At 34.6% G+C, this 27,987-nt stretch overlaps 4 protein-coding genes across 10 annotated transcripts in view; 1 reads left to right on the top strand and 3 right to left on the bottom strand.

Annotated features, from left to right (window-relative positions):
* Positions 1–12: 12 nt before the first annotated feature.
* LOC111405528 (RING finger and transmembrane domain-containing protein 2-like) lies at positions 13–7,766 on the bottom strand. 3 transcript variants are annotated; one of them, XM_023034462.1, is made up of 8 exons: positions 6,874–7,766; positions 4,093–4,169; positions 3,783–3,951; positions 3,166–3,254; positions 2,907–3,071; positions 2,740–2,814; positions 1,588–1,803; positions 13–429 (listed from the first exon to the last, which is right to left on the bottom strand). In XM_023034462.1, the coding sequence occupies exons 1-7, from the start codon at positions 7,418–7,420 to the stop codon at positions 1,621–1,623; spliced, it is 1,305 nt and encodes a 434-aa protein (XP_022890230.1). In that variant the 5' UTR covers positions 7,421–7,766; the 3' UTR covers positions 13–429; positions 1,588–1,620. The 3 variants fall into 3 exon arrangements, with proteins under 3 accessions (XP_022890230.1, XP_022890229.1, XP_022890231.1); XM_023034461.1 differs by having other exon boundaries at positions 1,588–1,691; positions 6,874–7,762; XM_023034463.1 differs by lacking the exon at positions 13–429 and having other exon boundaries at positions 1,667–1,932.
* Positions 7,767–12,297: 4,531 nt separating this feature from the next.
* Positions 12,298–14,953, top strand: LOC111405527. Its single transcript, XM_023034459.1, has 2 exons — positions 12,298–12,907; positions 14,567–14,953. The coding sequence occupies exons 1-2, from the start codon at positions 12,521–12,523 to the stop codon at positions 14,576–14,578; spliced, it is 399 nt and encodes a 132-aa protein (XP_022890227.1). The 5' UTR covers positions 12,298–12,520; the 3' UTR covers positions 14,579–14,953.
* A 1,971-nt stretch (positions 14,954–16,924) lies between these two features.
* On the bottom strand, positions 16,925–22,474 carry LOC111405525 (transcription elongation factor TFIIS-like). 4 transcript variants are annotated; one of them, XM_023034457.1, is made up of 3 exons: positions 22,248–22,474; positions 21,566–21,725; positions 16,925–18,117 (listed from the first exon to the last, which is right to left on the bottom strand). In XM_023034457.1, the coding sequence occupies exons 2-3, from the start codon at positions 21,713–21,715 to the stop codon at positions 17,116–17,118; spliced, it is 1,152 nt and encodes a 383-aa protein (XP_022890225.1). In that variant the 5' UTR covers positions 21,716–21,725; positions 22,248–22,474; the 3' UTR covers positions 16,925–17,115. The 4 variants fall into 4 exon arrangements, with proteins under 4 accessions (XP_022890225.1, XP_022890226.1, XP_022890223.1 ...); XM_023034458.1 differs by having other exon boundaries at positions 22,253–22,474; XM_023034455.1 differs by having other exon boundaries at positions 21,566–21,747; positions 22,248–22,473.
* A 1,109-nt stretch (positions 22,475–23,583) lies between these two features.
* Positions 23,584–27,987, bottom strand: part of LOC111405524 (rhodanese-like domain-containing protein 7) — a 5,529-nt gene continuing 1,125 nt past the window's right edge. Inside the window, exons 2-6 of one of the 2 annotated variants that reach the window (XM_023034454.1) lie at positions 26,727–27,229; positions 26,297–26,548; positions 26,064–26,162; positions 25,376–25,660; positions 23,584–25,040 (exon numbers count right to left, since the gene is read on the bottom strand). In XM_023034454.1, the coding sequence (XP_022890222.1) occupies positions 24,669–25,040; positions 25,376–25,660; positions 26,064–26,162; positions 26,297–26,548; positions 26,727–26,765 (1,047 nt within the window). In that variant the 5' untranslated portion in view covers positions 26,766–27,229 and the 3' untranslated portion in view covers positions 23,584–24,668. The remainder of the gene's footprint in view (positions 25,041–25,375; positions 25,661–26,063; positions 26,163–26,296; positions 26,549–26,726; positions 27,230–27,987) is intronic. The other variant, XM_023034453.1, reaches the window with a different exon arrangement.

The following is a 27,987-nucleotide window of genomic DNA, read 5'->3' as shown; positions in this document are numbered from 1 at the left end:
CGTGTCAAGACATGGAAAATACAACCCAAGGTTCCTTATTTTGAAAACCAAAACCAACATATGTACTGAGATGGAATCAAGAGATTCCTTCATGTATCAAGATTTCTCAAGCCACAGCACCTTGGTTACATCGAACCAATTTGCTGATACATAACATAAATCTAATGCAAATCCATGTCCAATTTTTATAACTCCATTATAGAAATCTTCCCAAGGGTGATCCAGTTATGAAGCAATCTTAAAAGCAACTCCTGCAGAAAAATGCTTTGATGCTTGCAAAGCAGGTCAAGAAAAAAAAACCACTCTCCGACGAGATGAGACTATTAGAATAACTGGAAGAGAAGACCGGTCGACCCGTCCCCATATGATCGAAGATCAGCAGGTTTAACAAGGGCCCTGCACAAAGGGCAAGTTCTTTCCATTTCAAACCTGAAAAAGGAAATTTTGATGCCAACTGATCAAAAGAGGTAAGCTGATGTATCAAGGACTTCCTTAAACAGAGACTTGCAGTTAATTGCATTTAATTAGATGCAACTACCAATCAAAATTTTACACTGTTTTTAAAATGATAAAAACGTTGAGAAAGGAAAAATGGTAACCAAACCGGTTCTCTCAGAGGGAGAGCAAACCAATTGCTTCTTTGATGTAGTAATACCATGAGAAGCAAACTGAGATGGCCTTTCCAGTTCAAGATCATACCAATTCTTTGAGTTTCAGGGAATTTTACTTGCCCCAAATGTGTAATCGCACTGTAAAATTGCTGCAACTATATAAAAGTGCTCGTTTGTGAATTATGAAAGCAGCCAAATTTATTTGCGAACTACACCATGAATTCTCTGCTACGCAAAAATTATAATGCTAAAATATTTGACTCTACACGCAGAATAACACTCCCAACCACTGGAAAGAATTTTATGTTTCTAAAAAACCACAATTTTATCTGAATTTGAAGTATGTTCAAACAATTAAACAGATTGCTATCATCTAGTCCCAAAATGTTGGCATTCATTATGACAACTATGACAGTTATCTGAAACTTATTCAACTATTTTCAAAATCCTTAATCATAATTTCAGTAAGCTCAAGCTAAGCAAACTATGCTCCCAACTCCAGCTACTCTACACCGTAGACACACATAGAAATCCCTTTTTTTCATTATCAATTTCTATAAATATTGCAACTCTACTGCATGAGTTACAAAATGACTGCAGTCTTGGGGATACACTCAATGGCAACAAGCACAAACGAGATTTTAAGAGCATCTTACCATCAAACTTCATCAATTAGAGGGAGAGATCAGCCTCCACCAGTTGGAGGTAAAGACAGCTGATGATAAAGATAAGATGGGTGGGAGTGCTTGGAAGTTGGATTTAGGGTGGGGATGTGGGGTTGCTAACATGCCTAGTGACAGCCAATAGATAACAATGACTCAGTGATTCACGTCTCCCTAGACTCCATAATTGAATGAAAATCAAATAGGCATTATAAATGAGGACAAAAATAACAGAAGTACAACCAAAAACATACTTGGTCAATAATAATTTTTCCAAGATATTTACATGTAATCACAAAGTGCAATAAACTAACCATTCTGAAACACAGTCTTCACAGAAGATATGTTTACAGCGCAATAAGATTGGGGCATGCATTTTCTCCTGGCATATAGCACATAGATCTCCTGCCGCATTCACCTATGTTCAGTAATTTACAGCTTAGTTTACCAAATGCTTTTCCTTTTTCCCGGATATGAAGACTACGAGCAAAAAGGTGCATGTCACTTGTTAAGGACATGTGCTCTTGCTTCTTCATGCTCAGCCAACACAAAACAAAAAACAAGAAAAATTATGGATTCGACCATAAACTTTAACAGCAGGGACATCAACAGGTAGCTAAAGAGAGCAATAAAATGTGGCCAAGCTTGCTGAGATATAGCTGTCGAGAGAAAAATCAAGCACTCAAGAACATAGCATATGAATAGGGACATTCAGTTTATTTCTAGTTTAGAATCAGCAGACTTATAATGCTAAAACTTAAATATTCTGCTACATTCGGGATCTAACATAGGCAAGTATTCCAGTCACCAGAAAACTTAGGTGGCATGGGATGTAGCTGTGTGCCTTAGCATGTGCAAGGTGAATGACCATTTACATTGTAAAGAAGGCATTAACATTGAAAATGCTAACAAGATAAATAATTCGTGAACAAAAAAACATTCTTATTCAAGGAAGTCATTATGAAGTCTTATGCAGAAATTCTAAAAAAATTAGTTGGAAACTTGGCATAGAAAATGACAATAGAATATGGACTATCAGGTCTAAATTATAAGTCGACATTGTTGCCTTGAATAACCATGTAATCCTCGTTCATTAGAGAATAACTAACTGAGTAGAAAATGAAGCAAACAAGGTGATCTCAAAAGGTTAGCATAAAGAAAAAGTACGATTTGCTAAATATCTTCCTGATTGTTAGATACAGTAGGAATTTTACAGCTTACTTCTGTCCACTTTGACTCCAGCAGACTACATTCAGATCAAAATTATTTCAAAGCCCAAGACATCACTAATTATCCATTAGGACACAAATTTCAACCATTAATTTCAACCACACATTCATAACTATTACTTTAAATTTGCAAACAGAGGCTAATTGAGGCATATTTTTGCTCTGCTTTCACACCAGTATGTTCCATATTGTCCAAAACTAATTCCACAAAATTTAAAAGCAAACGAAACATTATACCTGTTCTGATGTTGCATAAGACCCGTAGTGGACCTTTCTCGATAATGCCATCAAGGCAGCAACAAATGATTGGACCTGACAGCAGGGCGGAAGGAGAGAAACAAGTTTCTTTAATCATGGTGTTCCAGATTCTAGGTCATAAACAAGCAAGATATCATAAGAAATACCTTTTCAACAATTGATGTAAGCTTGAAAGTTAAATACAACCCTGTTATCAATGACGAGAAGAGACTTCCATTTTCTTTGTTCAAGAAGAATTTATACCATACAGGTGTTGGTAACAATGCCCGGTATAGAAGCAACGTGTATTCAACTAGAGTCAACATTTGACCCTGAATGCAAATCATATGTCAGAATTCTATGGAATCACATGTTACCCCCCTGAATTACCAGCAAATTTATTATATACTCTATAAACCATATCACCTGTCTGCGAAAATTATGGGCCCTGCTATTCCTAAAATACATCAGCAGAACCAACTTCAAGACCATTGCAGCCTGTCGCACCATTGTATCTGAAACAAACAATTTCAGAGAGGGGGAGGAAAAAAAAAAATGAGGTTGAAGGACACAACTAAGTGTAACAGGATTCCCAACTTCAGTTACCCTTCCCTTCCGGGAAACCCTATGATAAATATAATAAAATTGCATATGCTCAAAAGTCAAAATATAAATTACATTAAATATTAGAAAATATATTACATGGATTTTCAAATTTCAGAACAGAATCTGAATAAGGAAATTTTGCAATACAAAAAAGAGAGATGGAAAGAAAATATGCGACAAGCAATTTAGTATGAGGGGAAAATTAAAACCATGCAATGATCAGATTCATTGTAATTGGACCTCTCAAGTAAAAACTAATCAAAGTTCAATATATAATGTTCAGTAAGGCATTTGATTTCCATCTCACATTTAACAACCAATGCATATTCAGCATCTACACAAGCAGGTTTCAAATGATTTGATATTTATTCCCTATGTGTATATCACAAAGAGATGAAGTTATTGCCAAAACAATAAAGAGCTCAAAGAATCCATACCATTTAGCAAGATGATAAAAATTGCATGCCAGAACGGTGGAATAACCTTTGGAGGAACCATAAATAGAGGATAGAAAATATCATCATCCCGACACCACCAGTAGATTCCAGATACATGAAGTATAAAGGCAAATGAATAACCAACAAGGACCAAAATCTTTCTCTCTCCCTGCAAAAGTCACTGTTTAGTTGATCTGAAGAATTCCCATATTCATCTTTATTCCTGGTATAGAAATGGGTATGGCTTAAACTTTAAACAATTATCGTGAATATGCTACAAACTACTTAGCATATGGAATACACACCACACCTTTAGAGCTGTCTGCTTCCGAAGAATGTCATTAGACTTGACCAAGCCAGCAGTGATCCAAATTGTAATAAAGAATCCTGAAGATCCATATTTAGAAAAGTCAAGGGTTGAAAACATAAAGAAAAGAAATGTGAAATTAGAAAGCAAAGTTATATGATACATATTATTACATCTCCTAAATTTTCAAAAATAGAAAATTAATTAATTAAGTACCAAAATCAAGTCTTGAAGGGCAGTTCGAAACATGAGATTACCGATAAGAGAAAAAAGGGGCTAGTTAATTTCATAGACATGGAAGATCATACATGCTTTATCTCTTCATCGCTGTTGCATGGACACTTTAACTAGGGTAATGTATTCGTGTCCGACATGTATCGGAACTTGTCGGATACCGACAATCCTCGAACATTCTATCATAATCATTTTTTTCTATTTTTCTTAGAAATATTATATATTTTTAACTCAAAGTCATTAAATAAACAACAAATATGTGCTTAAACGTTAAAGATTTCAACAAAAAAAATTTGATAACAAGTATAAAACAAAACTTATACCAGATAAATAAAATTTTTTAAAGAATTTATTCAAGGTGCCTAGTGACTTGTGTCATTACTTTTTTGAAAAATCGCATGACGTATCCAATGAGTGTCGTGCCAGACACACGTCCGTGCATCATAGCTCTTCATGATTTTCTATACAAAAAGAATCAATTGACGATGTTTAATGTTATCTAGAATATTTATAGCATCAACATTTGGATCATGACTGGTAAAGCAATGAGGCTGCACAACTTATACTAAACAAGTAAAGGCTTGTTTGTTTCACATGGTCTCCACATTATTGAAGTAATTTTACCCAAAAGTTTCATCAGTTATAAAAGTACTGTTAAAATACAACACTAAATAAGGTGTGAGTTCAGTGGGAACTAAAAAGACAACATTAACAATATGCAAACCATTTTAACAACTCATTCCAAGATAAACAAAGTTATATGCAATAACTAATCCAGGAAAACAATAATATTTTAAGGGGTACCACCGGTCACAGAAGGGAAAACTGTGATTTTATGATTACCTTAATTTCCTCGAAAAATAAAGTTTCAAAGCAAACCGAGAAAATAGTGGATTGCATTGCTCATCTTAGGTTGCAAGACAAAAAAAGAGAAGTCAACCATGATTTACCAACTGCATCAAAACGAAACTTTCTAGGAGATTATAAAGCTGACCTATTGTGGGAAGATCAATAGACATTGAATTATTTTACTCAATCACTATAAAATTCAAATTCAAAGAAGAGAATAACAACTTAACAAGCAATGAGACTAAATCAGTTTACACCCATATCTACAATTGATGCATGATGTCTAGGAGAAGGGGAAATGAGAGAAAAAAGGAGGGAGAAATAGAAGAAGAGGGAATGGTAGAAGGAGGGAGATAGAAAGGGGACAAGAACTAGAGAGATGGAATAAAGAAATCGGAGGAGAATATTTAATTATTTCATTATCAAAGGTTCCTTTATTACAATGCAAAAGCCCCCTTTAAATAGGGTTTCAAGTATCTTATTCTAAGTAGCAAATATCTAATAAAAGCCATTAAATCAAACATGATTAAGTTTCCTAACATAAGCCTTAAAATTGAAAACAATATTAAATAAAATCTATTCTAATATTGCATCAACAATATTGTGGCTTTACCAACAACAAATTTCAACAGAGTCCTCAGCAACATCGCAACAAAAGCAATGAACATTTTCCAACTCCTAAAATCCCAGGCAAGCGTTCAATGCATTTTAGAGCATGCCTGGGTGTACTTTTAAGTGATTTCAAGATGTAGATCCTACAAAAAGTATGAATAATAAGTGGGTAGTCATCTTGGGTCCTAGAAAATGTGTGGATAAGAAGCAGGTTTGACCAATTTAAATTATAATTCAAACATGTACTTAATAACCTCTTAGCATTTAAACATATAACATTATAGCAATATCTTAAACATTAATTTTCTTCTAATTGTTATCCAACAGTAATGTTAAAGACTTAAAGTACATACTTAGTTTACTAGTTAAAATCATTGCTCATGAAAAATGTTACAAGGTAAATCCTTCTTATAATTAACCAGTTATGGCTGAAAACGTTGCTACTTTTCATTGGTCAATATCCATTGTCACTATCAAATTACAATATCTGCACTATCATATCATCTATCCTTTGTCACTTTCAGGAAAAAGTACCTAACAGCACCACATCAAATCTACTCTGAAATTTCATATTGTTTGAGCATGATACATGTGGAACTGAAATTACTTTGAGTTCACATAATGGAGGATCAATACCTTTACTACCTCTAACTCGTTTAATTATAAACATAAGTTTAAAAGTAATTTAAATTGAAGGCAAACGGATACAGCCTCCTGAAAATTTAAAAAGGAAAAGGAAAATCTGGCATCTGAACATGATGGTCTATAAGATATTCCTTAATACAATGAAACACATTTACGTGCACAAATGCCAATATAGATGCATAAGCATAATCGAATGTGAAATTTTGTCCAGTCTAGATTGAGTGCAACCAGACTTCCAACTCAGATTGGCCTAAAACGATGATAAGTCATTAGGGTACGATCCTATACAGTTGTTCAATACGACTCGTGATCAAGTTTGAAACATGATCAGTGCCATCCTTAAAGGCAATATGACAAACAATTTGCCAGAATCAGTTTTTGATGCATAATGAGAACTTCTACTATGATAAACACGAAGTTAAACCAAATTACTCCGAAAATTACCTTGCAAGTGCTGGTGGATGAAAACCATCAATAAAAGCAAAGAGAAGGGAAGAATCTGCTCAATCCACCTCGCCACCTGCTGTATGTCATATCTTTGATATGATGACGTTTCCCTGTTGGTATCATTACTGCTGCTGCTGCTACCATTCCCATTATCATTAACAAAACCCCCAGTAGACTCCTCCGGACCCAAACCCGAGCCCGTTTGATCGCCCTCTCCTCTATTTTCAACAACCCCAATTCTATCATGCTCCCCTGCCCCGATTATCCGAATAGAAACCTCCCCATTGTTATCATTACTATTACTAGTACTAGTACTATTATCATTGATTGAGACAGAATTGTTGGTGGGTTCGGATACAGGGGGCTGAGCGTCAGAGTGGAAGTCGGGTCGGACCCGAAGAAACCCGGAGTATTCGAGTAGGGATAAAACAGGGGAGTTGAAGAATCGAAGGGGAGAAAAGGAGATTCTGGAATTTCTTCCATTGCTTGATGAAGGAGGCCATGAATCAGGACTCGAGGTATCAGAACTTGCTGCAGACTCCATGATTTTACCTTTTCCAAAAAACCCACATAAAATCTAATAATAACAGAACGAAAAACCTCATAAATCTAATGATATCAGGATAAAGATTTGTTTCTTTATGTAGACTTTAATGCTTTTGAAGAAGAAAAAGTTCAAAAACAGGAGATGAACAAAAGAAAAGTCAGATGAGTGAGAAACTGTGAGAAGAATTAATTGGCGAGGAAATATTTTAATATAGATTGCTGTGTAGAAAACAAAAACGAGCATTCACAGTTATGGAGACAGGAGGAGGAAAAATATATACAAAGAAGATAGGTGAGAGATTTAAGAATGAGATGATTTTGGGAGAATATTTTAGGAAAAATTAGGTTGGATAAAATTTGTGAAACGGTAAATTTGTAGTGTTGAAACTGTTGAATTTGGGTCTTGACGATGTTTCGATTTTAAACAAAGTGATTTGATTAAAATTCGATAGTTAATGTCCAATCTTAATTTGTTAAATATTTGGCTAAAGCTCATCTTGTTCCTTTATTGACTTGGTATCGATGATTGATTGTTTGCGTGGTCTGTGGTGCTTGACGAGACATACAAAACGTGAATATTGTATCTTGTAGTGTATATGCAGTGTGCCTTTTGAACGTAGCATACATATTATATAGCAATGTAGTAGATGTTTGTAATTGTAACCGATGTTGCACTGCAAACTTTCGTACTGTGTTTCCATCCCTTGCCAACTTGTGATAGACGAATTTAGGATTGGTTAAATATTTGGGGAAAGCTAGTATAAAATCAAATTGACAACTAAAAAATTATGAACAAATAATCTTATATAACTGAGATAAATATTTACTCAGAAAATATTTATTTGAACAATTAAAAATATTGGTGTAACTTAAATTTCAGACTTTTTGATAGGAATTATTGAGGTTTAATGGTCTTGAATTTTTGATATCAATGCTGTACAAAGTCAAGTCAAAAGTCAAGAAGGATAATATTAATTGAGAATGCAACAAATTTGGCTAGCCTTAGTTTGGCCCCTTAAGAGCCTGTTTGGGAGTGATTTTTCTCCCCAAAATTTTGATTTTTCTTACCATTATTTCACTATTCTAGTGGTCATATTTGATTTCTTTTCTAACAGGTGGACTCCACTTTTCTTCTAACGATCAAAAAATCAATTCTCAAAATCACTCCCAAACAGGCTCTAAATTCATTTTTCTCTATCATATTTTTAACCACACAATCTTCCATAAAATGATATTACACGTAAATAAAAAAAAATCTTCTTTTCAAACACCCATGCTTCAAAAAATACGATTTCACACATTATAATTTGAAATAATGGGACCAAAAGTAAGAAAATATGTGGTTAAAAATAAGTAAGAAGAATTTTCGAATTTACGTGTAACATATTTTATTGTGAAAATACATGGTTAAAAATAAGTTTAAGAAAAAACGAGTTTTAAAAAATGGTTATCAAACAGTGCTTATAATTTTCTACACGAGTTTCAACTTTATTCAAGTTACTTGAAAGCTAAACAGATGAGAAAATCTAAATGATACTCCATTATCGATCATTTGTTGTAAATCTGCTACGTGATGCAACTGACAATTATGTAGTTCAAAGGAACAAAATGAATAAAATTAACTTATTTTTCTCTTTTAATGATGTCGACTTTAGCATAATCTACCTTAATAAACACGTTATTATTTCACATCTCACGACGAGCTATCATTTTATTCGATGACTCTCTTGCAACTAACTAATATTTACTTGTGAAAATATTTTTTCAGAATTTTTCTGGCAATAGCACATGAAGTACCATCCCGTCTCTTGGGTTTGAGTGATTAATTCATCATTTTTCTGTCGCTTTTCGTTCGTCCACCAGTGACACTACGATGGCCAGTTCATCTCAAGCAGGCCTTTCGACTAGAAGTACTATCGCTAACGATGTGCTAGCAATAACAATAAGGTGACAATAAAATAATAACACAATACCAGTCGTTCGAAGTCTAGGCTGATCATTTATATTAGGTTATGGACTTTATGAAGAAGTACAATAGCCCCCAAATTCATGTGAGATTTTTAATTTTCTCATATGGGTACTGAGGTAGGCACTCATCAGATTTTTAGTTCTCATTTGATAGGTTCAGTGGTAGTTGTTTTGGTCAAGATGCCCAATTCTCCAATCAAAATATTTAAACAATTTGTCTGATACTTTAGCAACAAATGACTGTTTGATTCGATCAAGATACACTTTCCTTACTGACAATACTTAAGTATTGTGCATTAGTACATGCATTACAATTATCTAGCATGGTGATGATACGTGATACAATCATCTCGTGTAATAAGGCATTCTAACAAGCTATTTTATGTAACAGCTTGTTATTAAAGTTATTTACTTTTTATGTAATTATTTTCTATATAAAGGATGAAAAACGTCGTAGTTCGTAGCTTTTGAATATTCAATAAAATATTGATAGTTTGTTTTCTTTTATTTTATAAATTATTTAATCATTGATTTATTAACTTCCATACTTCACTTTCAAAAGTAATTGATTAACATGTTTATCTCACTTCTTGCGCATCATAAGCTATTTAGCTTTTAATAAAGATGTATAAATATTTATTTACAGCATACTTTAATTATGTAAGCATTCTTAATAAATCTATCTATATGAGTATCGGAGATGGAGTCGTATTTTTGAAGTAATTTGACTAGCAAATTAAGACATTCACGAAAAATCAAGATAACGGACACAACCTATTCATGTATCAGTTCTTATAAGCACGAAAGGATTTTTAAAACTACGTGCGTTGAGTTTTGAGTTTGCCGTATGATCGTTGCCAACATTTAAAATATTTGAATGTTCAAGTCCATGAAACAATTTCATCTATACATAAGTTCAATGAGATTATACTAGAGATTTTTTAAAAACTTCATTCTTCTGTAAATGATGGAATATTGTTAGAGAAGATTTTCAAATAATGTCAGTCTTAGACATTGGTTGTTGGATTAAAAAAATGAACGATACTTCGTCGGATGTCATGCGGTTCAAAGTGGGGTTGGAGCTAAGTCTAAACTAGCTTATATTTAACCTAGAGTGTGAGTGTATTGTTTCAAAAAAATGTTCTGAGCTTAAGTGCTAATGTGGTATGAGAGAAGGGATTTATTATTGTAATCAGGCTTTCGCCCATTGCGGAAAATCCCCCACTGGTGCCTCCCGTAGGAGTCTGGACTAATAGGGTGGACGAAAGCAAACAAACAAATGTCAAAAGGGGACGATTCTGTATGAATCAAGGGATCCGGTCCCAAGAACATTCGAAGTCCTATAACATCCTAAAATGATCTATTTGTTCCAGGCGTATTTTTGCTAGAATCTTTTGAACTTATTCAATTATTATTATTATTATTATTATTATTATTATTATTATTATTATTATTATTATTATTATTTTATGTAATTTCATATTAATGAGATCCTTTCAAGTTTCAAAAATTGTGACTTAGGAGAAATGCTATAATATGAATCTATAGATAAATTCCGTTTTCTTTGATCTTGTACCAAGAATTTGAGTAACAAAATTTTATTAACCTCTCTTTCATCGTTTCCTTTTCTTGCATATTTAAATTCATATTGTTATCGAAAATAATGTTTATATTATGTTACAAAGCAGAAACAAAATCTAAACTCCTAATACAGATTCTTCAATCTCATTGTCGTCAAGTGCATAGCCATCAACATCCTAATAAAGTTCTATTATATCGTATGTATATTTGGTGTCTCTAGTGCAAGTTCCTGATTTTAGAAAGGATTATTCCCCTTGTGCAAGGGAATAACTTACTTTGTCAGTGCAGCACATGTGCAGTTGATTTAAAAAAAAAATTGTATAACTCCAATGGAATGATGCCACGTCCACCTTGTATTGGTCCAATCAAGGCTTTTCCTATACACTAAGCAAGGTCCTTTTAGAAATTATCACCACATATAAATTAACACACGTTTACAACTTTCTTAAATTAGAGTTTTTACCCTTGGACAATGGCCTGTCAAAACAGGGGGCGATGCATGGCTCCTTAAATAAACAATGTCGGGAATTAAAAGGAGTACTCTGTCTAGGGGTGCACACGGTTCGGTTTGGACGGTTTGTGACAAATTTTCAAACCAAACCACTTAAAGCGGTTTGAAATTTTTTCAAACCAAACCAAACCAATTCAATTTCGAAACCAAACCAATCCAAACCACCTTTTTCGGTTTGGTTCGATTTAAAACCACGGTTTAACGAAAAAAATGTCCATCGAACAAGTTAAATCATAAATTTTAATCTTAAATATCATGTTAAAATATAAATATTAGTATTATTATAAATATTATGAAGTCTCTGTCTACTCGAAAATAGAAATCACCTTATTTGAAAGTTATATAAATTTATTTATTTAAGATCCTTGACAATGATAGTTAAATTTAACTCAATGCGATCCTTCTAATACTTCACGGTCCTGTCTACTTGAAAATACAAATCACCTTAAAGTTAAATAAATTTATTTATTTAAGATCTTTGACAATGCTTGTTAAATTTGAATTAATGCACTGATACATAATGAGGTGTACATAAGGATGTACACCTTTCTCACATAGAGTGTGGGGTCCACTCGAATAAGTGTTTTTTATTCGGGTGGATTCCATACTCCCTGTGAGAGAGGTGTACACGCTCAGATACACCATTATGTACCACTAGCACTATCGGTTAAATTTAACTCAATGCGATCCTTGTAATACTTCACGGTTCCACAAAAGACAGAGAGATAAATCAATTCTTATTATCCTAATTGATTATGGATTATTGTTCGTATGAACTCGCCCAACTCATAAAGACGAGAAAGAGAAAAAGAAAATGGAAAAAAGAAAAAAGAAGAAGACTGAGTGACGAGTCAACGAACTGAGCAACGAGTCACCCAACTCTGCTTGCAACACTCCATATATTTGGCACACATACATCTTCAAGAAACGGGTTGATTGATTTTCTTCAAACGAGGCGATCAATTGTACTTCGAGTTTGTGATCTCGTGAATCTAAATCCATATCCATCTATAGAAAACACCAAAAGAAGGGAAGAAAATGTCGAAACCCTCGTCATCAAGATTTGTTTACAGATATCTTCATCTGACTGCATTTAAACCCACGTCAGATAACCCATCAACCGTCCAAATTCTCACGTTTCGTGCACGGCTAATTTCTGCAAGAACCCATCTCTCTTCACTGCCCAATATGAAGAGAATTTTCGACAGTCTATACCCAGATGCCAAATTTTCTCCAAGCAGAGATTTTGATGGGTTCAGATGCTTTTCGCTAAAGAATGAAATGGGTTCCGAGAATTTGGCAAAAGATGCCCTGAAAAATCCAGTAGTGGCGGTTAAGGACAATTTTTTGTGGTACAAAGAAGCCTTCTGGAAGAGAAAATTATCTGGTGTTGCTGGGTCCATGTGCTCTTTCATCACGTTTGCTGTGAGTTCTTTACAATTTGTCTCTGATCCTGCTCTGTATTATCCATTTAATTGTTTAATGTGTTGTATCACTTGCATGTGAAGCAGTTACTATTGCACCAGCCAATTTAATTGGGAGTATTTAGCATTAAGTTATGGAAATTTTTTATTGGATTTCTCATTGTGAATCAGATCAGAATACTCTTATTTTGAAACAGGCTTCTCTCAATGACTGTTAATGTTTAAATGGTGATGTACTGATAATTGAATTTTGTGATCAACTTAAGCAGACTATTTTTGGGACTCTGCTTTGATAATGAATGCAATAATTCATATCATGTTCTGTACAGAGTAGGAGATATTCTGTACCCTATTCGCATTTGTTTCTTCTTATGAGGGAAAAAATCACTGAAAAATAATAGATTCTCTGCTATTCTAGACTGCATGAGGATGGAGATTTATGATTCGATTATCCTCGTTTTACATTTATCCTTGTTCTCTCACCTGTATCTATTATCTATCCTTCTAACGTAGTGTAAAGAAAGCTCTCTCTACGACAAACCAGAATAAGTGTAAAGAAAGCTCTCTCTACGACAAACCAGAATAAGGACTTTGATTGTAAGCCACTTAAAGTTATGATTCATCAATTCCTTATTTTACGTTAATTCTTGCTCTTTCACCTGTCTATTAACAATTCTATTGTTGCTTAAAGAAAGTTCGTTTATTCAACAAGCTAAAAAGAGAATCATAACAAATGATCGAAATATGTGTGGTGAGACATGAAACTCTCTGGCCTTCTGCTCTGGATGAAATGTCTTATGAGTAAAAAGATTGCAGGGAAAAAAGGAAACTTATGGAGAGAGAGGAATCCATAACTGTGTAATGGGATTTATCTGCTCTAGCCATGAGATATTTTAATAGAATTCTCATTCTTCATCCTTTTTCTGAAATGCTATTTCAGCATACCTCTTCCCTGAGTTATCCTGTTTCTGAAGTTGTTCAGTTCTAATAGACTTGGATAGGTCTACTGGCTATTAGGTTGGATGGCTGTTGAAGTACTTGTTATTATTTTCTTTCTGATAAAATTATGTGGAACTTGCTTAACATTGTTGCTAGAGTAATCACTTTTATTCTTTCCCATGATATAATCATAAATATTGTGTATGTTCATTCATGATTCACAATTAATCTCAATAAGGTTTACAGAATGGCCATAAGGAAATTAAATAATCTGCTGGAATCTTCGTGTTTATGGGTGCTTCCTTAGGACAAATTTCAAACATATGTGATGTCAGTAGGTGGTATTACGCATGAGAACTTCCAGCCGATATTTAGAAGCAAAAGTTCATTTAATTTTTAATTACATGGTTGAGTAAAGAAAGAGCTCAGTAGGCGTCAAAGTTAAGAAGAAGAAAGTTCACTGCCTGCTCGTGCTTTCCTCATATGAAGCAACTTTGTCTAATTTTTGAGTGACTCGTTGTCATTGATTTGTCCTGCTTCCTGAATTATGCAAGTTGTCAGGGGTTCTAATTGTAGTGAATAAACTTTTTTTCATATGCTTATTTAGGACGTGTTTTTCAAGCATGGGGTAACCACTGTTCCTACACGATAGAGGTTTAAGTTTAAATTTTGCTAGGAGAATACCAGATGCAGTTAACATTGCTCTCAATTTTGTGTGCAGTATGATATGTAATTACTGGGATGAAGAGCATGACATGCGGGAAGACGAGGTCGATGCTGAAAAGGAACTTCAAAATACAGAATGAATTTCCTCAATTGACCCCTCTCATTTGTGGTATTTGATTTTGTGTTGTTCTTTGCAACGAAAGGTTAGGTTCTTGATCTTCGAAAGAAGATGTATTTGATGCGCGGCACATTTTATTTTGTTAAAGTTATCTTTGCGCAAGATTCGTGCAATTCTGAACGCAAGGCTGATGCCTTTTTAAAACTTTTGTGCACAACTTTTCTATATGCCCAACATTTGAATGCCAAATACGTGGCTTGATGGTAACAACTTGTGATATTAGCATTATTCTTACTTTAATACTAAAGTAATATTTTGTGACCCTCAGATTTCTTGTGTTTTTGCGTTGTACCAATGGTTGGACATTGGGACTATGACTCTACTAAAAGCCTAAAACAGTTCGATCTTCTGGTAATTTTTAATTTCTATTACTATTGAGATAGAGCTTCAAAGAATTGTAAATTCAAAAAATAATAGTCAAATGGATCATCTACAAATCGACTACACATGTTGAATGGGACAGCACATAAATAAGTAAAAATAACATTAGCATCTTTTATTTCAAATAATATTGTTGAAATTATTTATTTCTTGTTCAAATTTTTAATGAACTTTTAATGTTAAGGTGATAATCGGAAATCGCTTTCGATATTTTTTTAGAATAATGCGTTTATATTGACACCATGTTATTTTTTGTTATACTATGTTTTTGAATATTTTTATAATTTATTACGAAAATTGTTGTCAGTATATTGGTATATTGACATAAACAATCACCTAATTATTTACTCTGTTTATATATTCTTTTACTTCTATTTTTATTACGCTACGGTCTTACAAATAAAATCCTAATTTTAGTGTTCATATCAATTTCACATATTTATAAATGAAGGAGTTCTTAATTTTCAACGTTGATTGATAACGCAAACCACTGATATCCATTCAAAATTCTTTTGCTTGGCCACTAAAATTGTAAAATTCCTAACATGTGAGCTTTTATATGACATTTATTGGGAATTCCTAATGGCCCCCGAGTACATAGCCTAGTGGTGCAAAGGATATGATTGTTGTTATCTTACATCTTGTTGGCAGTCGCAGTGTGAGGGTTCGATTTCTGAGACATGGAATTGAACTCCTTGTGGGTGTAGTGTACAGATAGCTCCTGTTTCCTGACTTGTTGGAGCACATTTCGCGATTTATCTTTCACACAAAACTCTAGGAACGAAATGGTGGGAGCCCTCAAGGTTACAGTTCAACATTTTATACTACATTTATTGGGATTTCCTAAAGCGTTGCCAATCTATAAGTCAGTAAACATGACAAAATTGTACAAGGAATCTTCTAGCAGCCCATCCTTTGTCTGCCACGTGCATCTTAAATGTCACGTGTCGTCTTCAACTTGTCCAGTGACACGTGGAGCAAACCCATTACGCCCCCAAACTCTATATAAACTTCAGTATTCTTTGAATTCCTTAAATTTCATTTTATTAATATAAGCTATGGAGGCATTTCTACCTAGTCATGTCAAAACTCATCCTTTTCAATCACCAATTTTACTTAAACCAAAAATAAGTAATTATTCTTCCATTCATCTTAAGCCAAAAGTTTCTATAAATTTTAACGCCTTCGGGAGTTTGAAGTGCTGTAAAGGGGGCACAGTAGGTTGGGAACTGGAGAGGAATTTGCAGGAGATGAATATGGAAGAAGAGATTATAGGGAAATGGAAAGAGAATTGCAGACAGAGTGGCGGGGTGGTTGAGCTTTTGGAGTGCTTAGAAAAAGAAGCAATTATGGGGGAAGATGAAGGAAAAGAGGCAACTGATTACAACAGAAGGGCCCAAATCTTCGACAGAAGTTCTAGAGTTTTCAAGGCTTTAAAAGAAGGCACTTCTTCTATTGATGAATAATTTAAGTGCTTATTTATAATTTACTTATTTTTCCTTTTGCCTTTTAATTTTTCCCCTTACTAGATACTGGATATTTGGGATTTGGAGCTTTTAAGAATGATGTAGAATTATCCTTTGGATCTAGTAATATACTTTGTTTAAATGAAGTTGATTGATGTTACACGTAATACGAGAATTTCCATTACAAATAAAATAATACGATGTTCTTTTGAGATAGTTTTGTTCCTTCTAGCGTTTCAAGAGAATGCATTTTCGTTACTGTAGTATGCCCCTGTTTGGTTTTCTTAAATATAAGTTTTTCTATACATTTTGATGGTAAATTTTAGTAGAAAGTCCCATGAAATCTGAGCTGTGATAGCCAAACATGATCATAAACAGCTTTTGCAGCTTCACAAATTATCACAACAGAGTAAATTTATATAAATAACTCAAATATGAGGTCCTTACGATAGTTTCTCCTACAACTAATTAGCCTTCTGCTCAGGTGCAGGCGTAGAGAAAATACACCTTATAAAAAATCATAGTAAAACAAGAAAAATTACCTAGCTAGCTAATCATCTAAATTGGAAATTTCCAAATCTAACAAAATTTCCAGCGGTTATTGCAGTTTACACACGTCACAAATGTGGTCATTGGTTCGTCTGCACTTCGAGTTTGCATCTGGTAGTATGTTGTTTCCTTCTTCTTGCACCTACCACAGGTGAATTGGTCAGTGCTGGCCTGAGGCGCTGCTCCGCGCTCGCATTCGAACAGTGCTTTTTGTTTGATTTTCTCATTCTGAATTTGCCTCGCATCACTGGCCATTTCTTCTGGTGCAAGTTCGAGAATGGCACGTGGCTCAAACTGCCCGAGGAGGACCTTTCTCCGAAAATCTGGATTTTTTGGATCCTTAATATTGAACATTATCGATCTATATTTCATCTTCTGAGCACCAGTGGATTTACCCCACTTTTCAAACATTGCAGTCTCCACAAGAACAGCCACTCGATAAGGATCAGATGCACACACTTGATCTCTTAGATCATCACCATCGACCTCGCTCGAGACTTTGCACAGAGCCTCTGCAAGAAGTTCCCGGATTTTGTCCCTCACTGGGTCCTTGCAATAAACAGGAGAAGTCAGCTTTGGAGGACCAACGGGGTCTGATGCCAGTTTTTGCCTATCAGAACTCGGCTTTTCTTCTTTAATGCTTTTCTCATTCTGTACAGATTCTCCGGCAGCATTCTTTGATGTCTGGACATCAACCCTCTCAACTTTTTTCCCATTCCTGGAAGTTTCCGACTTCCTTAACTTTTCAGAGTTCGATGTACTAGTCGGATTACTTCTCTTCAACTTCCCATTCCCATTGTCTGTTGAGTTCCCCTGCTCAATCTTCACAGAGCTTGTCCTTTGAAACTTCCTGCTCCCATCAATTACAGCAACCGTTGGTTCAGCTTTCACAGAATCGTTATCAACACTTCCATTCTTGTTTTTCATTGTTTCCTTGACAATTATATTCTTCCACACGTCAACCACAACAGAAGCCAAAACCTTAATCTTGTGGCTTTTATGTTTCGTCAGTTGTCGGAGGCGTTTCCCAACCTGAAACATAATTTTTACTGTTAGGAATGGGGAGAACAAGCAAGGGAAATAAAAATTAAGAAAATCTTAGAAGTAACGTCAACCAGAATAACTTTACGGGGAAACAGGGAAAGCCTGCCAGAAAACTATGCGTCCAAAACAATAAAATCATGAAAACATCCATGAAAATAGCAACGCGTAGTGTCCATATGTTTTCTGTTATCTGGACCACATTTAAAGATTAAAATCTCTCTACCTGATGCACTGAATATTTCTTGAACTAGGTAGAACAGACAGACACATTTTTCTTCGGAAGTAGGCCGATAAATCAGAAAGACCATATCATAGAAGGATGACAAGAAGAATTGGTTTCAAGTTTCAAGACACCGTTTGCCATCAACCTGTGTTACCATGATTAAGGATGAAATGTTATTATGTGAACACTGTGAACATAGTCACCAAAGGCCCCCTGATGATTAGGTGCACAACATTATAAATTTATTAAAAAGTACAGCAAACATCATTATTTACCTTTAATTGGAGAAAATGAGTACTTTAGTAATAATTTTTTCTTAAGATTTTATGTTTTCTTCAGCAATTACAATATAAACATCACCTTACAAACCAGAACAAAATCATTGGATGAGATGAGGGGAGCCCAAAAACTAATATGCAGGACGTTCTTGCTTTGCACTCAGGCAGCTTTCAACAATTATAAATAAAATATAAAAATTCAGCATGGGATGGCAAGTTACCTCGATGCCCACTACCTTCTACCATCAGGTTATTAACTTCTAATCACTGCTGAACTCCATGATGCTCGGCATCGGACACGGGTAACGGGTACGGATACATATCCAAGTGTCGGATCTTTAATTTTTTAAAATATAGGATACGGGGACATGTCTAAAAAGAGTCCAAATTTCAGACACGAGTATGTGGGTACGTCTTTCAAGCTTCAATTTTTTGACTAACCCAAGATGTCATTTTGAATGAACAAAAAACAATTGTTAGTAATTTTCTACTTTGGTAATGTCCCCCTTTTCTGAGAAAGGAGAATAAGAACGAAACAAAGTCGAAAGAATAGAATCTTCGCAAAGAAGGAAATGAGTATTGAATAAGAGGTTAAGACGAATAAAATAGAATTTTGGTGTTTAGTTTTCAATTATGGAAAGTTAATTACTAAATGTTATATAAAATAAAAAATGAGGGATTTGATTGCATTTTAGACTTAGTGGAGCATTAGGTAGCACTCTACATAACTCAATTTCATTTTATACAAACAAAATCCTAAACCACCAATATAAAGAGAAAAAGAAGGGGAAAAAAAGAAAAAAATGAGAAGAAAAAAGAAAGAAAAAGGAGGGAAAAACTAGTGCCATCGCCTTTCTCTATCCTCTCAGAGACGACATTAGGTTTATACAGAGCAGAAACGGAAAAGAAAAGGAAAATAAAAAAAGAAGAAAGAAGAAGTAAAAACGGTGAAGTGTCCGGCAGAAACTTGAAGGATCCAACACATATCCCATACTCATACCCATGTAGTGTCGTGTCCGACACAGGTAATCCGACAATTTCGAAGAGGTCGAGCATCAAAGGCTGAACTAAATGAGTTTGTTTGCCCCTTCCATGGGCAGAGAATTCAAACTAGGTATTCACTTGGAAAAGAGAAATTTCAAAAGTAAACAAAAAAACCCAATAACTACTTTCAGCTATACCATTACCGTCATTCCTTTGCTACAATTCCAGTGTACACTAACTATACAAGTCACCACTGCCACCTAACAAGGCTTCAACCAAACCTGACACCACCATACCCAACCTCCATACCCTCTCTCCTTTATTAGGTTGTCAATTTTATTCACGTGAATCTATTCGAATCCAAAATGCAACATGAAACTGAATGTAAGAAACTATATTTGACCATGAGTCTGACAAAAATTCGTTGCAACAGTGAACCAACTAAACTGGTATGTGCATCAATTTCAGTTAAAAGTTTTCAGGCTTCGAAAATCAAGACAGATGGTTTTGAATCTCATTTGAACACTTCTAATTACAACAATTCTACAAGCGTTTCATCAAATCATTAGTGCGCATTACTAGCATTGCAATTCCTCAAATAACTAAGATGAATATATTATAACCTCGTACTCATTCGCATATATCTTAGATTTGGGACACTTTTACTTGTAAACCCACAGTAGGAGGTAGGGAAAACAGTACTGACAAAAAGTTCTCCATCTCAGAACTGAGCAATAAATATAAAAAAGAGGCACTTGGATGAACAAGTGGTTGAAAACTTTTAGGGGTCTGATTGGAACTTCCAAGTTCCAATTCATATGGAACACATCTGCTTGGACGTAAGGATACATCAACTAGAATTGCTTCTTAAGGCAGAATTATGAGTAGAGGAGAAGGCATATTTGAATTGTCTGAAATCAATCTAAGTTTACTTTTCAACACTGGACCAGGCAACCAGCTTTGTAGAATACATAGGTGGAATTTCAATATCACCCACCCCATTTTACATTTCTTTGTTGTCTGTCCCCCTTTTCTCTTCTTTTGATGCTTTAATGTCACTCCGCCACGGAATCTGACTCATCGAGGCGAAAGGTAAAATTTATACATCAGGAGGATGAATTTTCTTGGTTAATAAAAGGCAAGAGATTCGATACTAGAAAATATGGCTATAGTATAGATGACTGAGCAGAACACTGTCCTAACAAAGACCGGACAGACAAAAGATAAATCAATATCTTATAAATAACTCATGCAAATACGGACAGCCAAATCTAATATTGAGTGTATGGATTAAATTGTAAACTTAAAGCAAGTTTTAATGCATAAAGTTTGTCAAAATATATTAATTACTTGGAATTGGATAATAAATTTGAGTTGCTGAACAAATTTGTTTGACACTAGTTTTGCCAATACTGGAGATTGATTATGGTCACACCATAACTTCTATTCATCTATTAAAAAGTTGGGGTCATTACACGTCATTTATACTTGGAGTAGGATGCGCCTTTAGGACCAGTTGAATTTTCAATACGGAAAAACATTGATTTAGTCACAGGATGAAAAAACAATAACTTTTAACTCACTATTGTTTGTAGTTAATGTCACATTGACTCTTGTGGTTTCTAGGATTCAGATCTGGCCAGCTGTGCCAATAATGGGCTCAAAATTGCACTGCCTGGTGGTAAATGTTTGAAGGCAAGTCAATGGGTTAAAATGGCTCTACTTTTGTTCTGTAATGGCATCTAAGGACAATATCAGTTAATTATCCCAATTTAACATTTGATTTACATTTTCCAAATCACACCCTTTATAAGATGACATTTAGTGCCCCAAATTCAAAACTCAGTTACACTGGTTATGACATAGAATGTTATTGAGCGAATCAACAGTAACAATATTTCCTGAAAGGTAGAAAGATAATAAACCAGAAAAATCAGAAACTCAATATTACCTGTGTGGATACAAGGAGATGATAACTGATGGGGAACTTGTTGAGCTGTTCTAATGCATCAAGGCATCGTGCCTCCTCTCCAGGTGAATTCTCTGCTGCATCTGCAGCCTTCTTCACTGCCTCAAAAAGCTCGTTTAGCTCCTTCTCCATCACACACAATCTATCAGAAGCAAAAGAAGAACCTGGAAACATGACAAACTCAGTCTTTCAAGATAAAGTCTCTACACGAACGAAACAAAATTTATTAGAAAAGCTTTCTTAAACAGCACAATCGCGCATAACTTAAACCTTCAAATATAAAGACAACAAAAGTCCCAAAAAAAACTGGAGTCAGTACTACATTTTTGCAGAAAGGAAGTAACAACGGTTCACGGAATTGGAGCTTCAGATCTAAAAAAGAATGAAGCCAAATCAAATTGAAACCTTTCACCCATAATGATCCGTTTCTACGAGTCACAGACATTCTCATATCCTTCCCCCTCTCCTCAAGAAAGACATTCTTAGGGATTAGAGACGCAATTCATACATAAAGATCTAAAAATGAAAATATGAATAAGAATATTAACTCGGGGGCAAAAACATTAAAGAAAATCAACCTTAACAACAACAACAACAACAAAAAGACGATTTTTTCTACAAATCACACATAAATTGAAAATCAAAAAGGGCATGCGAAATTAACCTTACAGAATCAGATAATCGAATGCAGGAAGAGGTTCGGTAAGCTCGTCTTACAAGAAAACTGAAACCCTAGTTTTAGTTGCCGCTTCGACGGAGATAATCGGGGCTGAAGCGGCGGTGTAACTCGATCCGACTTGATCGTGCGGTCGATATGCTACTAGAGAATATCTCAGTAGTGTGAGGATTTGCCATCTGGAGTAGCATAAGGCTCCGTTTGGGAAAAACTTATGAGTGCTTATTTACTATTTAATTGCGATACAAGTGCAGGGCAATATGTTTTAAAAAGAAAAAATGCCCAACATCACATTTTAATTAACTTTTAATCATTAATATACTTATGGTTGTAACTTTTCATCAAATTTTTATCCCAACATTTTGTTAATTAACAAATCTCATTCTTGACGATAATACTGTCTAAAAATTGTGTTATAAAATGAGAAAAAACTTTTGATGCACTTTTTGTATTTATTGTTTTTTCTGAAAATATGATTTGTAAAAAATTCATTCGATGCTTTCTCAAGGGACTTTTGGAGATATTTGCTGTGTTAATTGAGATAAGAATGTGTCGAAAAAAGTTAAGAATAGTGTTATAACGAGTAAAAGTTGAAAATTTTAACTGCAAATAAAATATAATGCATCTAAGCCTCTATTTGTCTACCATTATTTTAAAATTCTTTTTTTTCCTCTCAAACTCAATTTCAACCACACATTTTTAGAATATAGTATTATTATTTATTTATTTTTACTTCTTAATCAACGCATCATCTGCAAATGCACTATTTTAAAACTCATTTTCCTACTTTAATGACAGGCAAACAAGAGCTAAGATTACCCTTTAAATTAAAATAATTTGCCGATTTTAGTTTTATGAGAATTAAAATTAGATTTTTTTAATATATTGTAATATAAGTTTCTGAAATGTGTAGTTGAAAAATTGTGAAACCTATAAAAGATGTGATTAATATTAATTGTTTGACTTTGACTGAAATTAAATTTCAATAAATTTATCTTTAGATAATAAACAGATTATTATATAAGGTTGTGCTACGTTTACACAATGGTGTATACACAGACTTACACATAGAAGGGGACTCACGTGTAATATAATATTCGTGCACCCCCTCCATGTGCAGGGAGTGTAAGACTGTATAAACCATGAGCTAATATCTACGATTCAATAATTGGTATATAGCACAATTTTCTTCTTTTTTATTTAATGAGCGAGGGGTTATAGAAAGAATACCAATTATTCAATTATTGAATCGTAGATACAACAATTCCTAAAACAACTAGAATAAAAAGAACTGGTTATACAGCAAAATTTAAAGACTGGCGGAGGAAAACAATGTAAGCTTAGTGTTTCACAGACCTAAAGAGCTAAAAAATTGTGTACAAAAGAATCAAGACATGGACAGTTGTTTATGAACGAAAAATCTTTCTTCTCTCTTCTAATACACTCCAGTTGCTACAAGTGAGAGTTGGGCCTTTATCCCCAAAAAATTGCGACAAACTTCAACGAGTACAAATCTACCAAATCCATTTTCAGAAACATTTACCCCAAAATGAAAATCCATCATTCTATAATATATAACAACGATTCACCATCAATCCGCAAAAACCATTTCTAGCAACATTTATCCCCAAAGTAACTGCGACAAACTTCAACAAGTACGAATCCAATACTAAGCAATGATCCTTATGTAATATCAATTCATGAAAGAATAGCATCCAGTTGTTGATCAAGAATGGGCTGATTTAGCAAAATATTGACCGCTAGAAAGCAGTGTAATCTCAAATATTTATACCAAATTATGCTCTTGACGAGCATCCCTCCTTTTATGTGGAACTTTATTTTTGAGTGCTTACAAACAGTTACTAGTGCAAAAGGTAAGCCTACACATTCTTCTACTACTTTACCATACTTCACAACATAGCGTCACTAGAAATCAACATTGAAAAGTTCCCATTTTCTAACGCTACGAAACTCTTCAAGAATGTTGTAAGGAATTCTAATGACACCATGGTTGTGAAGGGCACATAGCAAACCTAGTTGGAAAAGAATGTGAAGGCTTACCTCTTGCGCTAGTAACTGTTGGCAAAGCACTCAAAATTAGACATCCACATAAATGGAGGGATGCACTTCAACAGCAACTGAACTCTTAAGAGCGACCAAAATCTAAAAGGATTGTTGAGGTATGATCCAACCCAAATGGATTTGGATTACACATTTTTAGGGATCAATTTTCTGACAATTTAGCCTAGTTTTCGATCAAACTGTAACATCTCCAGAACATGCCACTATCTGAAACTAAAGCAAGGATGAGGCAAAGAAAACAGTCTCTGCTTAGGAACTGGTCCTTTCACAGTGATTAGCCAAAACGGAGAGGCGACCATTCCCTCTCTTAAACTGATTTTGAAACATCTATATTGAACTTGGCATCTCCTTAGCACCTCTCGCTTTGATTATTTTTAAGGGTTTGCGGCCTTTGTCTGGACCACCAATTATACCCCATCCCTCAAACTGCCTTTGTCGAGCTCTTGCCCTCTCTTTCTCTTCTTCTGATTTTGATGAATAACAGTATGGACAGGAAACTCCATATTCCCATTCTGGAGCTTCCATGTCAGCATCATTTACTGGTTGTTTGCATCCGTAGCAAAGTTTATAAGTTCCTTGGGCCAGCCCATGTTCAACTGACACTCGCTTATCAAACACAAAGCATTCTCCTTCCCAAAGGCTCTCTTCTCTAGGCACTTCCTCAAGATATTTCAAAATTCCACCTTGTAGATGATAAACCTGGAATCAAAATCAGGTGAGTTCTACATGAATGAGATCATTTGGGTAATGACTGGTACAAATTGTACTAGTATCGATCAAGGTTCATGGTATAATTCAAGAATCTTGAATGTAGACCCAAGTCAAGCACCAATGAAGGGGACACATCAGGTTAACCAATCAAAAATCCACGCATGAGCTTGAGTGTGCAGGAAACACTGTATGCATGCCATAAATGACGTTTACTAAAAAACAATATGGAATATAATTGAAGTACATGACTGCCATATGATGAACATCAACCAAAATGTTAACTCTTAAGAAACTCAGAAAGATGATAAAAGAAAAAATTTCACCTCTTTAATGCCCTTGCTTATGAGAAAACTCGTAGCCTTCTCACACCGAATCCCACCAGTACAATACATTGCCACCCGGGGTGGCATTTTCTTTTCCTTTTCCTCAACTTGCTTTTCTGTGGTTTCAATTGAACCTGCAGACACCATCCGGTCCTTTGATTCAACCAACTTGGACTGTTCTTCCACCCAAAATGGAAATTCTCTGAATGCTGTTGTACAAGGATCAACTGCCCCTTTGAACTTCCCAATTCTAGTTTCATAGTCATTGCGTACGTCAATCACCACCTAAATTTTGTAAAATTAAGTCAATGATAAAGTTAGAAAGACACAGAATCACAGTTGCAAAGCCTATTACGTTTGTAAATGGAATATAACAAATTAGGTGTACTCTATGGTACATAAGTATAATAGTAAGGAGATGTTTCCCAGTGGAAAACTGCCCAATGTTGACATGAGGAGAACATCGAATATATATTGCTCGAAACTTTCGAGATAAAAAGAGGTGTCAGTATCTATCATGAAAGCCTCCAAACAAATCCAATCCAACAAGGACTTAAAAAGTAATTACTTTTAAGACCAATTTCAGAATATCATTGATATCAATAGTAATTTAAAATGCTAAGGGATAGTAAGCATCCATGTAAAATAAACTAGAAAGCAGCAGTTGCAATGGAGAAAAGCCACTTACAGTATTTGGATCGCTAATCAATGCATTCCAATCCTTTGGACTTACGTACTTTCCAACTCTTTCAACAGGTGACACAGAAGGCATTCCAAGTGTAACTATCTATGAACAATACAAAATTTATAACTTTTAGAACTGAAAATTGCTGAAAGAAGACCTAAAAAATATCCAAAAAGGAAAAACTTAAGCTCAAAATAAATCGCTTGATCTTATAGTTTTAGGTCAGTAAGTACTACCTCATTCTTTAGCTTGACCCTCACATGGTCCCATCGGAAGGGAGCATCCTCCCCAGCAGCCAGAGGAGAACTACTTGCATGTCCATGATGAATAGCTTCTTCCTCAGGACTAACAGGTGACTCAACGCGTCTAAGTCCCTTTAGGCGTTCATCAGTTTGGATAAATGCGAGAACCCCTTCCACGGAATCCCGGGTCCCACATACGCTTCCATTAATTCCTTCTGGTGCAAGAATGATACCCCCTGAAACACGCTGTGAATAATACTTTAGAAAGATTTGAATGACATTTTAATGTACATACAGATTATGAAACAAACCAAAAATGAAGCTGTAAAGGAAGCTAAAAGATTATTCAAGTGCCAAAATACATTTAAAGATAAGCAAAAAAATAGAAAGAAAAAAGCAAACTTATGTAGATTTTCAAACTCACCACCTTTTGACAGCCAATTAATGGATCATTTTTCAACATTTATGCCATCACAGCGTGCTGTCCTTGGGGCAGGCAGTGTGCAGGGAGCCAATTATTAGGGAAATAGATTGCTCAATAATGATAATGTAAAAACTAGTAATAAAAAACATGCCACTTGGCCCTACTTGAATACCATGTTATTGCCACTACAATTTTGTTAAATACAGATGACAATTTTTTCACGCCAAAAAGTAAGAAACACGTGTTCACCTCAACCTGTGTTTAGCTTCCTGGCCATGTCTGCTTATCTAAAGTTTGGAAGTTACACGATTGAAGATATGGATACATATTCCCCCCGAGTCCCCCAACTGTGTACCCAATTACAAGTAACCAAGAATAAATTTTACTATTATACATCAAGCAAGATTAGTATGACCTATAAATTTATCAACTAAACTATCTCTTTTTGCAAGTACAGCTCCACTTGGTCCACACAATGGCTTTTAACATCAGCCATCAGTTACCTGAAATTTTTAGATTTAATTTCTCCCAGTCAGTAATTAGCCCTTCCTAATATACTCGCATTTATGAATTTATGATGGCAAGCAGCTCATTAAAACTCATCCCATTAACTAAGTAGCACTTAATTAACTTCATGGTCTCAGCAGAATAATTTTAGCTTTTGGCCGTACTCAAAGAGAAAGTAAAGAAAAAAGGAAACAAAAAATGACAGAACCACACACAAGGTAACATTCACCACATGAAAAAAATAATTAAACGGCCCTGTCAGTTTGTTCTATACATAAATGCTGAGAAGCATCAGTCTTTAAATTTCATTTGTTAGATAACTTGTGCCTATGTTACTGGCACTGAAAAATGTTGCTCTCAACTGCTACACACAATCTGTGGATTGCATCCCCCAAGTGGCGGATCTAGAATATTGAGTCAGCTAGGGCGGCAGCTGACTCTTGCCGGCCGCAATAGTAAGAGTGTTTATTAATATTTAATTAAATAATATTAAAAAATTTTAAATCAAATAATAAATACATTAAAAACGTAAAAGTCATATACATCTAAAAATATAATCCTACACAGCCCAAAACAATGAGAAAAAAAAAATACATTTTCCAATAATATATGCACGATCAAGTTTCAAATTATTTTAAGAACTTAAGCTAGATAATATGAAGTTAATATGTAAAGCATGACTAAATGGTAAAGATAAGCTCTGAGCTTAGGTGAAGGTTATGCAAAATTTTGAAAATAATGATTTTTAGAATTA

The sequence above is a fragment of the Olea europaea genome, chromosome 12 (genome assembly GCF_002742605.1).
Source record: "Olea europaea var. sylvestris chromosome 12, O_europaea_v1, whole genome shotgun sequence".
Taxonomy (NCBI): Eukaryota; Viridiplantae; Streptophyta; class Magnoliopsida; order Lamiales; family Oleaceae; genus Olea; species Olea europaea.
Note: the sequence above shows the minus strand (reverse complement) of the source record. Positions and strands in the feature narration are given on the sequence as shown.